Source organism: Sinohyriopsis cumingii, chromosome 11 (genome assembly GCF_028554795.1).
Source record: "Sinohyriopsis cumingii isolate HCF-2022 chromosome 11, ASM2855479v2, whole genome shotgun sequence".
Lineage (NCBI taxonomy): Eukaryota > Metazoa > Mollusca > Bivalvia > Unionida > Unionidae > Sinohyriopsis > Sinohyriopsis cumingii.
In genome coordinates, this window is record NC_142971.1 from 62831669 (window position 1) to 62847173 (window position 15505).

Consider the following 15505-nt stretch of genomic DNA (forward strand, 5'->3'; position numbering starts at 1 on the left):
TTATTTCACGGATGTCCCGTCTGTTACCCTGACCGTGGCACTAAAAATCAGTTTTTGCAACGAACCATGGAAGACTTGTACCAGGACACTTGTCAGCGACGCCTAAAGTTAGAACAGCAAGGATACCATGTGGTGGAAATGTGGGAACACGAGTACGATCACCGTTTGAAAACCGATCCCGAGTTTAAACGCCTCGTGAAAAGTTACCAGTTCATGGACCCGCTGAACCCGAGGGATAGTTTGTACGGAGGAAGGACCAATGCCACCTGTTTGCTGTACCAAGCCGACGAAGAGAAAGGAGAAGAAATCAAATACTTGGACGTGTGTTCGCTGTATCCCTACGTGTGCAAATATTGTCGCTTTCCTGTAGGGCACCCGCAATTGTTCACGGAACACATCGACCTGAAAAACATTCGACAATACGAAGGCTTGATCAAGTGTAAAGTTTTGCCTCCCACGAACCTATACCATCCCGTCTTACCTCACCATTGTCAAGGCAAACTGATGTTTCCCTTGTGCCGTACTTGTGCCGAAACGTGCAACCAGGACCAACCTTGCCATCACAGCCAGGAACAACGTGCCTTGACGGGAACCTGGGTCAGCGTGGAATTGTTCAAAGCTCTGGACATGGGATACCAACTGTTAGAAGTGTACGAAATTTGCCACTTTCCCAAGACACAACAGTATCACAAGGGTGACCCTACTCAGAAAGGCATTTTCGCCGACTACGTGGATGCCTTTTTGAAACTGAAACAAGAAGCCAGCGGCTATCCTTCCTGGTGTCACACTCCCGAAGACCAAATACAATTCAAAGAGAAATACTACGCACAAGAAGGCATCTCTTTAGACCACATCGAAAAAAACGAAGGCAGGCGATCGTTTGCCAAAGTGATGTTAAATTGCTTGTGGGGTAAAATGGCACAACGACCGTGTTTACCCAAGACGGAATATTTGACAGAACCTTCCCGCTACTTCCAGATGATTCACGACAAAACCAAATACATGAAACACGTGGACGTCGTTCGAGAGGATTTGATCTTGGTCAATTACGAAGAAGATCTGGACTTTGTACAAGACGACCCTTTTGGAAACGTCATCATTGCGGCTTACGTGACAGCTCATGCTCGCTTAAAATTGTACGAAGCTTTAGAACTGTTAGAATAACGCGTCCTGTACTTTGACACGGACAGTTGCATTTACATCCATCACCCGATTCAACAGCACCCTGACATCGAAGGAGACCGTTTAGGAGCCTGGACAGACGAGCATCCCGACGACAAGATTCTAAGTTTCGTCAGTGGTGGTCCCAAAAATTACGGCTACGAATACCGGGACAAACAAGGAGAAGTGCACACGACGTGCAAAGTGAAAGGACTGACTCTGAATCATCGTACCAGTCGAGTGGTCAACTTTGGGGTATTAAAAGAAGCCTTGCAATCGGGAGAGGATGGAAACTTTAAAGTGACCACCTATCAACCGAACAAGATTGTACGTTTACCCACTCACCACATCGTCAGTCGACCCTTGGAAACAGTCTATCAAATTGTATACCAGAAGCGAGTGCGACTTCCCAATCACTTCAGCTTACCGTACGGTCACGTTGGTATTGGTCTGCATATGAAAAGGAACCCTAGGCAAGATCGATAGTTCATTGTTCATTGAAGTAACTTACCATGTCGTTGACGAAGAAGAAACCAGATTGGTTAGGAGTCAAATGTTGGACATCACCGAGACCAGGGTTTTGAGGCTTGGACACAAGAGGTGGCCCAGTATGCACGAGAGTTGTTCAAGGAAAAAAGTTACTTTTCAACCTGTGTTAGTGACGGTGCCAGAAGAACCCGTCACCCAGGACAGGACTGTCGTGGACAGGCCTGAAAGACCCTTTCGGGAGGACACTTGTGTGACCTCACCCCTACTATAGAACTGGTTAGAACTTTACCCAAAACATGTTGTACAGACACTTGTGTTTATTCCACGTTCATGGTTATCATGTGCCTTTTATTCTTGTACTTAAGCCTTTGGCTTTTATGCATTTTTGTCTTTCGTATTCATGTTTGAAACATTCAATAAACGTGTTCTGAAAAGGTATATAAACTCTTGTCTTGTTTGTTTTTCGTGTCACAAGTGACATTTCTCACACCATGGCTACCTCTGCTGTCTCTGCTCCCTCTTCCTCTACTGTCAAAGTCATCGACGAACACTTAGATCGTGCCAGTTGGGAGGCTTTGTATCTTCGCCATCCCTTTAACATGCTCATTGCTGGACCTAGCGGTTCAGGCAAAACCGAATTCGTCAAACGTTTGATCGAACATAAACATCATTTGATCGATCGACCCCCTCAAGGAATCGTGTGGTGTTACAAAGAGTGGCAATCGGCGTACAGCCTCTTGCGAGAAAGTCAAGGCGATTCCATCGTGTTTGTGGAAGGCATTCCTAAAGAAGACGATGGCATCGTCTCTGACTCCCGTCTAACCCATTTGGTCATTTTCGACGACATGTTAGGAGAAGACGAAGAAGAAATTAAACTGTGGTTCACGCGCAAAGGGCATCACCGTAATGCCAGTGTCGTTTACATCATCCAAAATTTGTTTCAACAAAGTAAAGCCCATCGCACCATCAGTCTCAATGCGCATTACGTGGTCTTGTTTAAAAGCCCTCGAGATAAATCGCAAGTGCAAGTCTTAGCCAAACAGTTAGGAACGCCTTGGCTGACTCAGGCGTACGACGATGCCACTCAAACTCCACACGCCTATTTACTCGTCGATTTGAAACCTACGACTCCTGAGGATTTGCGATTTCGTACCCACTTGTTTCACCACTGGTGCCAAGACGGAGGGCCTGTCCTGTACACGTCTCCGTCCTCGACTTCATTTCACTCCACATAAAAAAAATCTATAAAAACCTCAGACCCTTTTTCGTCTGTCTCACTCTCAGTGCGAACATGACGTCCCTTCAGTCGCATCTTACCGTCAAATTGATTCGTGCCTTGTATGGCATCAGTCGAGAAAAAGATCCACAAACATGAGCTCGTGTCTTAGAAGCTAGTCTCAAAGAAGTCTTACGATGGTTCACGGTGACGGCACGTCAATTACTCCAAGGAATCATTCAGATTCCTCATCAAACCAAACGCTTTTTCGATCGAAACAAAGTCGCTTTGGTCCAACTGGCCGATCCCCGCATCGACACTCAAACCAAAAAACAAATCATTTTGAAACCTGGAGGGAGCGGTACTCTAGGAGGGGCCATCATTCGCTCACTCTTAAGATGGGATCCTAATGCCCCCAAAGTTATCCCCAAGACAAAAGTCCAACGAAGCCCCAAGAAGAAAAAGACCAGGTCCCCAAGGAGAACTTCTCCAGTGGCAGGACCCTCCTCTGACCAGACACCACCACCACCCCGGAAAAAGAAAAGAAGCCCCCAGAAAAAGAAAAGTCCACAGAAAACTAGTCGCAAGAGAGGCACCTCGGCCAGGACGCAACCTTACACTCGCAAACCACGACCTGCCACGGCGGTGACTGCGTCTCCGGCAGCTTCACGTTTGTCCACTTCTCCGTTAATGACACCCAGAACTGAAGAGTACTGAAGAGTACTTGGAGACGTTGATCACACCAAGAACTTCTCCGTTGATGACCCCCAAAAGAACTTCCCCAGTGGCAGGACCTTCCAATTTAGTGGCAGTGGCTGCTGCTCACAAAGTACCTTCTCCCAAAATCAAAGTTCAAGAAAGATCGGGCATGTTACAAAGTTTACTGGATTTGTCCAAGCAAGAACTGGCTCGATTTAGTCCGTTACGTACCCCTGCACGACGTGTCATGCCTGTCCTCAAACTGATATGACGTAAAGACAATCAGTGGCGACGCGTTCCAGTATAAAAAAGGCCTGTGACCAAGTCGGGTATCAGTGTTTTTTTGGTGCTCCTGAAGACTCAAAGATGTCACCCTCCAGAAAACCCCAAGGAAAGAAAAGGAAAGGACTGCCACCACGTTTAGCCAAACATGGGGACATGTTATCTGTCCTGTCCAAAGCTTCTCCACCCCTACGAAAAAAACTCATTCAAACAGCCTCCAAAGAGGTCATCGATACCGTGTGCGAATGTTGTTTGAACGTTTTGAAAGGCACGATCCCTTTGTCCAAACACCAGAAACAATGCTTAGGCAAACATCGTCACGTTCTTCGCCAAATGGTTCAAAAGAAAATTCCCATTCGTCAAAAAAAGAAGATGTTAGTGCAACGTGGAGGTATTTTACCTCTCTTGTTAGGCCCCATACTGAAAGGAGTCTTGGGAACCATGTTGGGAGGACTGGTGGGAGCAAGATAAAAAGGCCTCGGAAGTTCCAAGATCTCAGAATCGACCCCTGACAACCCCATGGAAGGAAGAAAACTAGCTTTAGTGCCTTACAAACGATGGATGGAATACCATCGGTGGCAAGAACAACACACTCCGCATTTACCTCCCAATCCCCATTTGAGCGAGATGTCCCAGTTGCAACACGAATTGCAGTCCTTGATGGATCGCCAAGATTTGTCCGAAACAGAAAAATAGTAAAAGTACGGTCAACTCTTGGAACGACTGCAACTCTTTCACCAGAAAGCTTTAGACGAAACAGCTCTACCCACTCTGAAAGATTTTAAGACCTTGATGAAAAGTCCAGCACCATCACCAGTACCAGTACCAGTACCAGTACCACCAGTACCCGTGACCAAGACAGAAAAAGGAGAAGAAGAGGAAGGGTTTCAAACTCCACCAGAAAAAGTACGCAAGTTAACAACACCACCTACCTCCAGAATTGGATGGATTAAAAAGATGATGGCCACCCCTTCTTCATCACAAGAGAAAAAGAAAGTGAAGACAGAAGTGAAGACAGAAGTGAAACAAGAACCGATATCCCCCGCTCAGACATCCTTCTCCTCTTCGACGCCTATTGTTGGCCGCACACGCAAAGCATTGCAATCCAAGAAAATACCCCAAGAGAAAAAGAGTAGCATCCTCCAAGAGTGGGTGTCTTATTAACACACCAACCAACACAAAAAAATGGAAAAAGTCTTAGCCAGCATTTACTACGATCCCTCCCATCCTGCAGGTTACGCAGGAGTTCAAAAATTGTATCGTGCTGCCAAAACGCGACTGAAAAGTCTCCGTTTACCTCAAGTGCAACGATGGTTACAAGAACAAGCTACCTACACTTTACACAAACCCATTCGACGCAAGTTTGCCAGAAGTCGCACCCGAGTGGAAGGCATCGATCATCAATGGCAAGCCGATTTAGCCGATGTCTCTCATTTGGCCAGCTACAATCGTGGCTACAAATATTTGTTTTGTGTCATCGACGTCTTTTCCAAATTTGCCTGGGTCGTGCCCTTGACTTCCAAATCGAGCAGCGAGTTAGTGCGAGCCCTGCAACGGGTGTTGAAACAAAGCGGTCGTCACCCTCTTCGATGGCAAACGGACAAAGGCACCGAATTTCTGAACCAAGCTTTCCAAAAAGAATTAAAGAAACGTGACATTCATTTTTTAACCACCGAGAATCCCGAAACCAAAGCCAGCATCGTGGAACGTTTTCAATGCACTTTGAAAGAACGCATGTGGAAATATTTTAAGCATCACCACACTCTGAAGTACATCGACATCTTACCGCACCTGGTGCAAGCGTACAACCAATCTTACCATCGAAGCATCGGACGTGCCCCGCAAGACGTAACTCCCGACAACGAAGTGTTGGTGTTTGAGCGTCTGTTTGGTACGTCCCCGACGAGGGCTGTCCCCGAGAAAAGTGGAATGTTGGTAGTAGGAGATTGGGTGCGCATTGGCAAAACCAAACGCACTTTCGACAAAGGTTACTTACCTAACTGGACGACCGAATTGTTTCGCGTCACTGGACGAGTGCATGGCCATCATCCTACAGTCTATAAATTGGAAGACATGAACGGAGAAGTGCTCAAAGGAACGTTTTATTTGCCCGAGTTACAACGTGTCACCAAAGAAGAAGACGACGTGTACGACATCGAAAGCATTCTCGAACGCAGAACCCGTAAAGTGGGCAAACGACGTGTCAAAGAAGTCAAAGTACGTTGGAAAGGATATCCACCCAGTTTCGATTCTTGGATCGACGCTTCGCAAGTCATCGACTATAAAAAGAAGTGACCATCATGCCCTTTCACACAGCAGACGCAGCTACGTCGACCACTCCTCCTTCACCTAGTTCTTCTGTGCAAGATTTACAAAAACAACCCTTGTGGGTGTGGTGTGGAGAACGTGTGCCTAAAACGCAAATCGTCTTTTTCTGCCAAATCTTCGTGGTGTATTGTGTCATCGGGGCAGCCATCGCCAATTTGAGTTTGCAACAAGGAGACAAACAATTGTGGACCATTTTATTGAGCAGTTGCATCGGTTACCTGCTTCCTAATCCCTCCCTGAAATTCACCTCGAACGGGAACCACGGGAACCTTGTGTCCAGTGCCAGTGCCAGTCACCACTTCAATCACAACCAGAACCCCATTTTAGACGGAGACACGCCTCTGACGTCCAGTAACCCCTCGGACAGCCACAGAACTCTGGAATTATGAGTCACCAAAACCAATTTTACTTAACTTTACCCAGTGACAGTTCCATGGAGGTGTTTCCCAAGAACACGTTGTGCTGTTACACGGCCAAATTACCTCAGGCCATCCAGTTAGATCACGAAGCCCATTGGGAAGTGGCTTTAGTAGAAATGATTCACCCGACCCAAGTCCTCAATGTCCTTCCCAATCAAAATGTTTTTGATGTGGAAGTTCATGACGAGCAAATGCAACAGTGGATGGATAGCAATGTCAAATATGACAAGAAAACCCGTACACAAAAGTACACCACCTATCACTTGTTCATTCCCCCAGGCTATTATTTTAGTGGTCAACATTTGGTCAGCACCATAACCTCCAGGTTTAATGTCGTGTTTCTGAAAGCTTTGGAGCATGTCAACAAAAATGTCACCATGAAGTACCACAAAGCAGCTCGTCGCTTCTTGATGAAATTTGAACGGAGTAAAATCCTGTCCATTTTATTTTGTCCTGAATTGTATGACATGTTGGGCGGAGACATGGACATGAGAAAGACCATGATCAAGAAAAACGAATTACCCATCGTTTACGACAACGAGTCTTTTAGCAAGTTATTTCGTGCCCCGGTAGAACTGAACCAAGGACTGAATTTGATGTTCGTGTATTCCGATGTGGTGGAGTACAACGTGGTGGGACACACCTCCGTACCGTTACTGCGTGTCATTCCTTTCAAAGTTGATTCTGCCACGAACACTGACGAGGAAGGTGGAAACACTTACCACGTCCACCGCGAATTTGTCCATCCTCACTATTTGCCGGTCAGCAAGTCGTATTTGGACACGGTCAACATTGCTATAAAAGGAGATTTGGGACAAAATATTTCATTCACCAAAGGAAACGTCACGGTGAAACTCCATTTTCGAAAACGGTTCTCTCACGACTCTTAAGTCATGTATCCAGTGTACCGAGGGGTTGCTCGACAGCGAGGACACGGCTTAGGAGACATGTTAAAATCGGCCTTTCGTTCGGTGGCCCCGGTGTTGAAACCGATGGTGACACGCGGATTGCACGCCTTGAAAGATGCGGCACTGACGCAAGGCAAAGAATTTCTCCAAAATGTCATCATCGACAAACAAAACCCTAAAGAAGCCTTCATGAGGGCAGGCAAAAATATCTTGCTGCAAACGGGCAAAGACATTTTAGGCCAACGAGAGACACCTATAAATGCCCTGCACGCTACCGAGTCAGGCATTCAGCAAGGACAAGGCAGAAAGAGACGACGAAGAAAACACCCTTTCACCAGACTTCAAGCGAGAAAGACCAAGAAAAGAAGAACCGTTCGAGACTTAGACGTTTTCGATTATTGAGAAAAGAGACAAAAAAAATGATGCACCGAGAATCTTGCGCTTGTTCCAAGACGGAACTGGATCTGTTTGCCATGCCCCCTACCATGATGACCATGCAAGAATCCCAGTGGGTGGAATTTCACCCCGTCTCCTCACTGACCGATTCCGCTCCCATCGAGTTTGAAATCAAAGGACAGCCCGAAGATTACATCGATCTGAATAGCAGTTACTTGTACCTGAAAGTCAAAATTCTAGATAAGACTGGAGGTGCTATAGACGATGAAGCAGTAGCTCCCGTCAACAATTTCATGCATTCCTTATTCAGTGGAGTGGACTTGTACTTGAATAACAAACTGGTCAGTAGCAGCATGGATACTTACCCTTATCGTGCCTACCTGGAAAATCTCTTGACGTACGGAATAGATGCCAAGAACACTCATTTCAATGCCTGTGTGGTATGGGAAGCTGACGAACCTACCAAGTTTGAAATATTGGAAACTGATGAAAAGAAAGACAACAATGATGGATTTGTAGAACGAAGAAAGAGAATCACGGGAGCCGACACAAGTTTAGAACTGATGGATCGTTTGCATTTGGACATGTGGTTGCAAGAAAAGTATTTGCTGAACGGGGTGGATGTCCGCCTGAGACTGAATCGTAGCAGTGCCGCTTTCCATTTGATGGCTGATAGTGACGGTTACAAAACCAAAATCCTAGAAGCCAGACTCTACGTACGCCGTGTGGAAGTGTTACCTAAAGTGGGAAACGACATCAGTCAGACGTTGAGCAGAACGACCGCCAAGTATCCCATACGACGCGTGGAAGTGAAAACCTTCACCATTCCCAAGGGTCAGCGATCCATGATCGAAGATCATCTGTTCCAAGGACAGTTACCCAAACGTTTGATCGTTGGTATCGTCGAGAATACAGCCTTCAACGGAGCTGCCGAAAAAAATCCTTTCTACTTTCAACACTTTGGCGTGTCCAAAATCGAAGTCAGTCGCGATGGCAAGACCTTGTGTACCCGACCTTTCGAACCTGACTTTACCAAGAAGAATTACTTGAGATCGTACTTGTCCCTGTACGAAGCCACCGGACAGTTAGGAACCAATACCAGTCACGGTATTACGTACGAGGATTATGCAGGAGGCTACGCTTTGTGGGCTTTCGATTTCACTCCAGACCAAGGCAGCGACGAGGGACATTTCCACCCTATAAAATCCGGCCAGATTCGTGTGGAAATTCAGTTTAAAACGATGAAACGGTGAGCGTCATCCTGTATGCAGAATTCGATAATACCATAGAAATCAACAGTTTGAGAGAAGTCATCCTAGATTACTAGAAACCATGGAAGACTGTTATCCCTCTTTACCTAGTGGAGAAACTTTAAAGATGGAATGTGATGAGACTGTGGAAAAAAATGTTGTGTTTTGAAAAAAATTGTTTGATGTTATGATGTTGGATTATTGTTAAAAATGTTAGAGTTGTTGTTTAGTGTTAAGTGATTTTTGAATAAAAAATGTTGTGTTTTGAAAAAAAAATGCCTTTGTCTTTTGTTTAGCTATAAGAATGTTGGATTGATGCTCTTTCATTTCTTACTATCCCTCTCATGACACTCACTAAACGTTGCGACTCAAAAACCGTGTGGGGGATGTTTTCCTTCACGTCCGCGCTTTGACTTTAAGAAACGGGTTGTTTCCAGTCTAACCATCCATTGTCGACTCATCCTCCTAAGAAGATGTGCTCCAAACTAGCTAAACTCAACGAAGCCTACGTGAATTTGCATAGGGTCAGACACAGTCTGATACCGAAGCCAGAAGAAATAGAGAATGTGAGAATGTTAAAAGTCACTGAAGACCTGATAGAAGAGCTCTTCAGAGAAGAAATGAACAGGGAGAAAGAAGAATGGACAGAGAAGTACAGACTTCAGAGACAGCAGCAACAGCAGCAACAACAACAACAACAACAACAGCAGCAGCAGCAACCTGAACCTGACAGAGGCTTTGTCGATTGCCGTATCGACACCAAAGAGTTCTTCTTTTCTTTCCGAAGAAGCAGACCTATCGCCAGAAAGTCTATCCTCAGAGGACATCGCATTCTTAGAAACTAAAAAAAGAATGCCATAGCAAACAAAAAACAGCCCTTTTCAGGGCTACCCCAATACTCTAGAAAAGAAATAACGATCGATTTGCCAATGTGTGTAGGTAGAGTAGTGTGAAAATAAACACTAACTCTTTTTTAAAAAATGTGAGGGTATGTGTTTGTGTGTTAGTAAGTGCTTAAGTAAGTTGGTATGAATAGTAGATTAAAATCATGTTTTTTTTGGTGTTTGAGGTGTATATTTGGAGTTAGATTGGATTGCTTTGCGTATGTGGATAGTCTAATGAAGTGATTTATAAAAAATTTTAAAATAGTGATGGGTAGCATAAAAAAGTGAGTGTTTCTTTTAGGTCCGCGCGTTGTTGTTTTTTGGTCATGATGTAGGTAACATCAATTTTATATTTTTTTAGGGGGATGTTTTCCTTCACGTCCGCGCTTTCACTATAAATTGAAACTCGCTAGGCAGTCTAGCTACCCTTGTTGATTGATCAACACCAAAAATGAACACGAGACTGTCTAAACTGTTGGAACTTCATGTGCATCTGGAATATGCCAGGCGCCTGTTGAATGAACTGGCCGCGGAAGCCATTGTGGAGGAGGGAAGGATAAGAGAGGAGGAGGAAAGAAGAAAAAAAGAAGAGGAGGAGACAAGATATAAAGAAGAAGAAGAAGAGGAAAGAAGATACAAAGAGGAGGAGAGAAGAAACAAAGAAGAGGAGGAGGAGAAGGAAAAGAAGAGACGAAGAATAAATTTCAGAATCCCAGAGAGCGAAAATTGGGATTCTGAAGCGACATATCCTGCCTCTGCTCTCTCCCCCCAAAAAGTAAAAAGTAACTGGGGGATAAGATGTGTATGTGGCGCCAGGCCTGGAAGGTGCCACCATTAACCAGGTGTCCATGAAGTTCCAAAAAAAACAGCCCTTTTCAGGGCTACCCAATACTCTAGAAAAGAAATAACCATCAATTTGCCAATGTGTAGGTAGAGTAGTGTGAATATAAACACTAACTCTTTTTTAAGATAGTGTGAGGGTATGTGTTTGTGTGTTTGTGTTTGTGTGTTTGTGTTTGTACCCGCTCACGTACGATTGTGTGGATAGTAGATTATGGATTTGTTTATTGTTTCTTAGCGTATGTGTTTGTGTGTTTGTGTTTGTGTGTTTGTGTTTGTACCCGCTCACGTACGATTGTGTGGATAGTAGATTATGGATTTGTTTATTGTTTCTTAGCGTATGTGTTTGTGTGTTTGTGTTTGTGTGTTTGTGTTTGTACCCGCTCACGTACGATTGTGTGGATAGTAGATTATGGATTTGTTTATTGTTTCTTAGCGTATGTGGAGAGTATAGTTTGGGTTTTATTATATGAAATGAAAAAGTAGGGGGATGTTTTCCTTCACGTCCGCGCTTTTCGTATAAGAACCCACAGTATTCGTCGTTCAAACCATTCTACAAAGAATAATCTAGACAAGATGACGCAAGTGACTGATTTATTTAATCAATTGAGGCATATCTATTTCTGGATAATAGATGCAGAATATGCTATAGAAAGGATACAAAAGGAATGGGAGTATGAAGATAAAGAACACTTGGTAACCAGTCAAGTCGAACGTATAAAGGCCGCCAGACATATAATAGAAGGAATGATAGAAGATGAAGTCAACAAATCAAGAGGATTTATTGACCCACCTTATGTAAGAGTGGGGAGTTTGAAGGAAGCACTGGATTATGTCATCCAAGTCCGGTGCTTCCTAGAACATATAGTGTATTGGACGGAGTTGTCATATATGAAGAGGGGACTGAACAGGTTGAAAAAAGGAGAAGAAATAATGAAACAAGTGATGACCCAAGAAGTAGAAAACATAAAGGAAAGGTGGACTAAAGAAAGAAAGGAAGAACAGAATAAGAAGAAGAAATTAGAATTCGACCAACTGAATAACAACTGGATGAAAATACAGGCCAAGTTCCGAGCCATGGGTCACCCGGACTGGATACAGAAACAGAAAAGAAAAAGAAGAAAGGAATGATGGACAAAATAAGAGGATGGTGGAAAAAGTTAAGAAGTTAAAAGAAGAAGAAGAAAAAACCCAAAGGCCCTTTTCAGGGCCAGCCATATTTCTCGAAAAGAGATAGCCTTTCCATTGCCTACCCCTTTTCTAAATTTAAATTTAAATTTAAATTTAAAAAAACTTTTTAAAAAAAAAATTTAAAAAAATCCCATATTCAATTCCCCTTGTCCCTAGACAAACCCAAACTCTATTCCCATGTTAATTTCCCTTGTCCCTAGACAGACCCAAACTCTATGTTAAATTCCCATTGTCCCTAAAGTGGCCCAGCGTTTTTCTCCATGTTAAATTTCCATTGTCCCTAAAGTGGCCCAGGGGTGTTCTTAATGCTAAGTCCCATTGTCCCTAATGTGGCCCACTTAACTACTGACGTGGACAAAAGAAGGTACTTACTAGGTGGACAGATTGGAAGGTGGCTTGGTAAACCGGTAGTTAGTAGTTAGTACGTGGTCAGATAGGAAGATGGGTGGTAGGTTGATAGATAGGAAGATGGGTGGTAGGTTGACAAATAGGAAGATGGGTGGTAGGTTGACAGATAGGAAGATGGGTGGTAGGTTGACAGATAGGAAGATGGGCGGTAGGTTGACAAATAGGAAAAGTTGGATGGTAAACTGATATTTGTCTTCACGTGGTTCGGTTGCCTAAAATTATTTCAAAAGGAAATTGTATAATGAGAACGATCGCGTGAACACAGCCCCAGTCAGACATATGCATTGATTTATGATCTTCTGTGTAATCCCGTAGACCATTAAGGGTGTATAACTATAGAATATTACGGGTGTTGTCCTGAAGAACATTAAGGGTGTAGTCCTGTAGAACATTAAGGGTATATTTCTGTGCCAGTTAAATTTCCGTCATAATTAGTCTATTAACACAGTCATAAATTAGTCCATTAACACAGTCATATGTGAATATATCCATTATTCTTTATTGGCTCGATTAACTTTGAAAGGGTTACATTCAGGGATTTGTGAAAATATGAAATATCGTATCTCGTAACTGAATATCATAGTTTCATATGAAAACCATCACCAAAATATAACGTCTTTATTTACCTTCACTCTCTCCTGATCTTGGGTTTTTACGTTCTTGTGAAGCACCCCTCGTCTCAGGCCGGGAAGCAATGTGTCCAAGTATTTGAGACAACATTATTTTCGGTTTTGTATTTAAGTCTTGACACGCTATCCAGTTATTGGAATTATCTAATCCTGTAAGTATGCAATGGAAAATAGATAAAATCTCACTTTTTATTGTTTAGAGACAAGAGTAATTTTGAATGACAATGAAATCTACAGAGCCCAACTTTTATTATATACTTTGCCAAACATTTCCCATCCATGTTACTGCCAAAGATACGCTGGACAGTTGACAAACGATTCTGTGGTTATTTTGACGGCAATCACGTGAAATTTACAATAATCAAAACTAAGCATCTTCCCCACACATAGCTGCATGGTACCCAAATGAAACTATTTTCATCAAAATAAAATGGCATAACATTAATGAATAAACCAGAGCCTCAGGCCTCAGTGCTAAAAAGCGTTATGTGCACTCTAAGTGTCGACACAACAATCGAGCAGGAACAATAGTCTATCCCACCATGGATATTGGAACATTGTATTACCTGAAAGACAGGATCAAGCTGATGTTAAGTTTGTCCCGCTAAAACAACGACCCGTGTGTTAGGTGGAGAAAGTAGACTGAGTATTTATTCACACAGAACAAAAATGCATTCCAAACAGGAAAACAATAGGGGTCATGTTAGAACCAATTATACACATGCTAGCAGGGGTGTGCCTATAATATAGCAAGAGTATGCAAAGCATAGGGACCCACGAATTATTTTTTAACACTATAGATTAGGCAGGGGCCTATCTGAAAGTTTTGCATAGGGGCCCAAATATCCTAGATATGAAGCAAGTCACTCTTTTTGTCATTGACAGATCCAGAAAGAATGTTTTTGTTGGGGGTGGGGGTAAACAACTAGGCCAGGAGCCGATGAGACTGAATCCCTCGCACGAAACCAGGGGCAAAGCCAATCGGAAGTTCCTGCGTTTTTAGGGCATAATTTTAACCATTTTACTGTAACAAAAAACTTATTTTAGGAAATAGTCTGGTCGTTTCGCTCTCATTTTTTACTGGGGTTTGATGTAGGGGCGCCAGTTCCGTCCCCCGGATCCACCCATGATTGTTACATCAATTTGATCGAGTTAAATATGTGTACGTGTATGTGCGATATAGACAATTATTTCAAAGGAAATCGTATAATGTGAACGACTTTGCATTTTTGCCATATAAAAAGTAAATTTTAATTGTCAGAGATCACCTTGGAGAGTTTGTGCCCCCGCCCCCCCCCCCCCCCCCATCATAAGTTTCAAAGTGTCGTTATTGTTCAGATAGGATGGCTGGTACCTTTGCATCTCTGAGATACACCTGAATGATAGTTCATAACGTCACGTCATTTCCTAATGCGGATACAGGGAGGTTCTTTCAATGCTTCTTTCAGGCGTGCAGGGGAGTTAATAAAATGGCGCTACAGTTTTGTGCATCTGGGTCGCATGCTGTCTCGAAAGCTGTGGTTATTTTACAGTTTTAGCTTTGTTTCTGAGAAGATTGATTCAATCAATGAACATTTTATAAAGATTAATCTAAAATTATGCCCTTGTATCGTCTTCATTTTAAGTGTCTTTTAATTTCAGCGAGTGGTGTGGGTTTTTTCTTTCTTTTCCTCTATTATTTTAGCGTCTCCCCATTTAGCCAGATATACTGTAAATTAAGACATTGGCCGAACGGTAGTTATTTTTACATGTATAGGATGTCAACTGATTGGCAAGAGATAATTGGAAATCTGCAGTGCAAGTCAAATAAGGTCCCATTTCGACCCTGTACTATTCCATGTGAATCTGATAGTGAAATGGAACGTGTTAGCAATCCGAAAAGTTGTTGGAGATGGTCCTGCGTTCCTGTCCATTTTGCTCCCCACTTTATGAAGGAATATGCACCAGCTTGGGAGCAATGTGTGCTAACGCATATAACTTTCTTTCGTGTCGTCGGTCATTAAGGTCGTGGTCACCAACATCGCCGACTTTATCTCACTACTTGTGACGATCTAAGACTCCGTATGCCATCATCTGTGTTCTATCTAACCGCCGTTGCATACAAGTTTCTTGTAAATTAATAATACTACTCATCCAGCAAAAGGTATACAGTTTAGATTCTGTAATTTGGGTTAAAGCTGATACGTTCAAGCTAGTCAAATTAGTCCATTAAGTACGCCTCTTTGGGGGTATGCAAAGTTCGATAAATATTTTTCTAGTTATCGATATTTCGTTTGCACGGAATCAAAAATGTAAGAAACCTTAGACATGGATGCATTTGAACAGTAGAATTTCAATGATTGTTCGGACTCCACTAAAGTATTTTTAAGACAGTGATATGCTTAACAGAGATAGCTTTTCATGAA

The 15505-nt window shown here is 43.2% G+C and overlaps 1 protein-coding gene across 3 annotated transcripts in view; it reads right to left on the reverse strand.

The window, feature by feature from the left end:
* LOC149788562 (uncharacterized) overlaps positions 1–13195 on the reverse strand; it is a 92004-nt gene extending 78809 nt beyond the window's left edge. For all 3 annotated transcript variants that reach the window (XM_089974598.1, XM_089974599.1, XM_089974597.1), the window contains exon 1: positions 13098–13195. In XM_089974598.1, the coding sequence (XP_089830724.1) occupies positions 13098–13191 (94 nt within the window). In that variant the 5' untranslated portion in view covers positions 13192–13195. The remainder of the gene's footprint in view (positions 1–13097) is intronic.
* Between the last annotated feature and the right edge of the window lie 2310 nt (positions 13196–15505).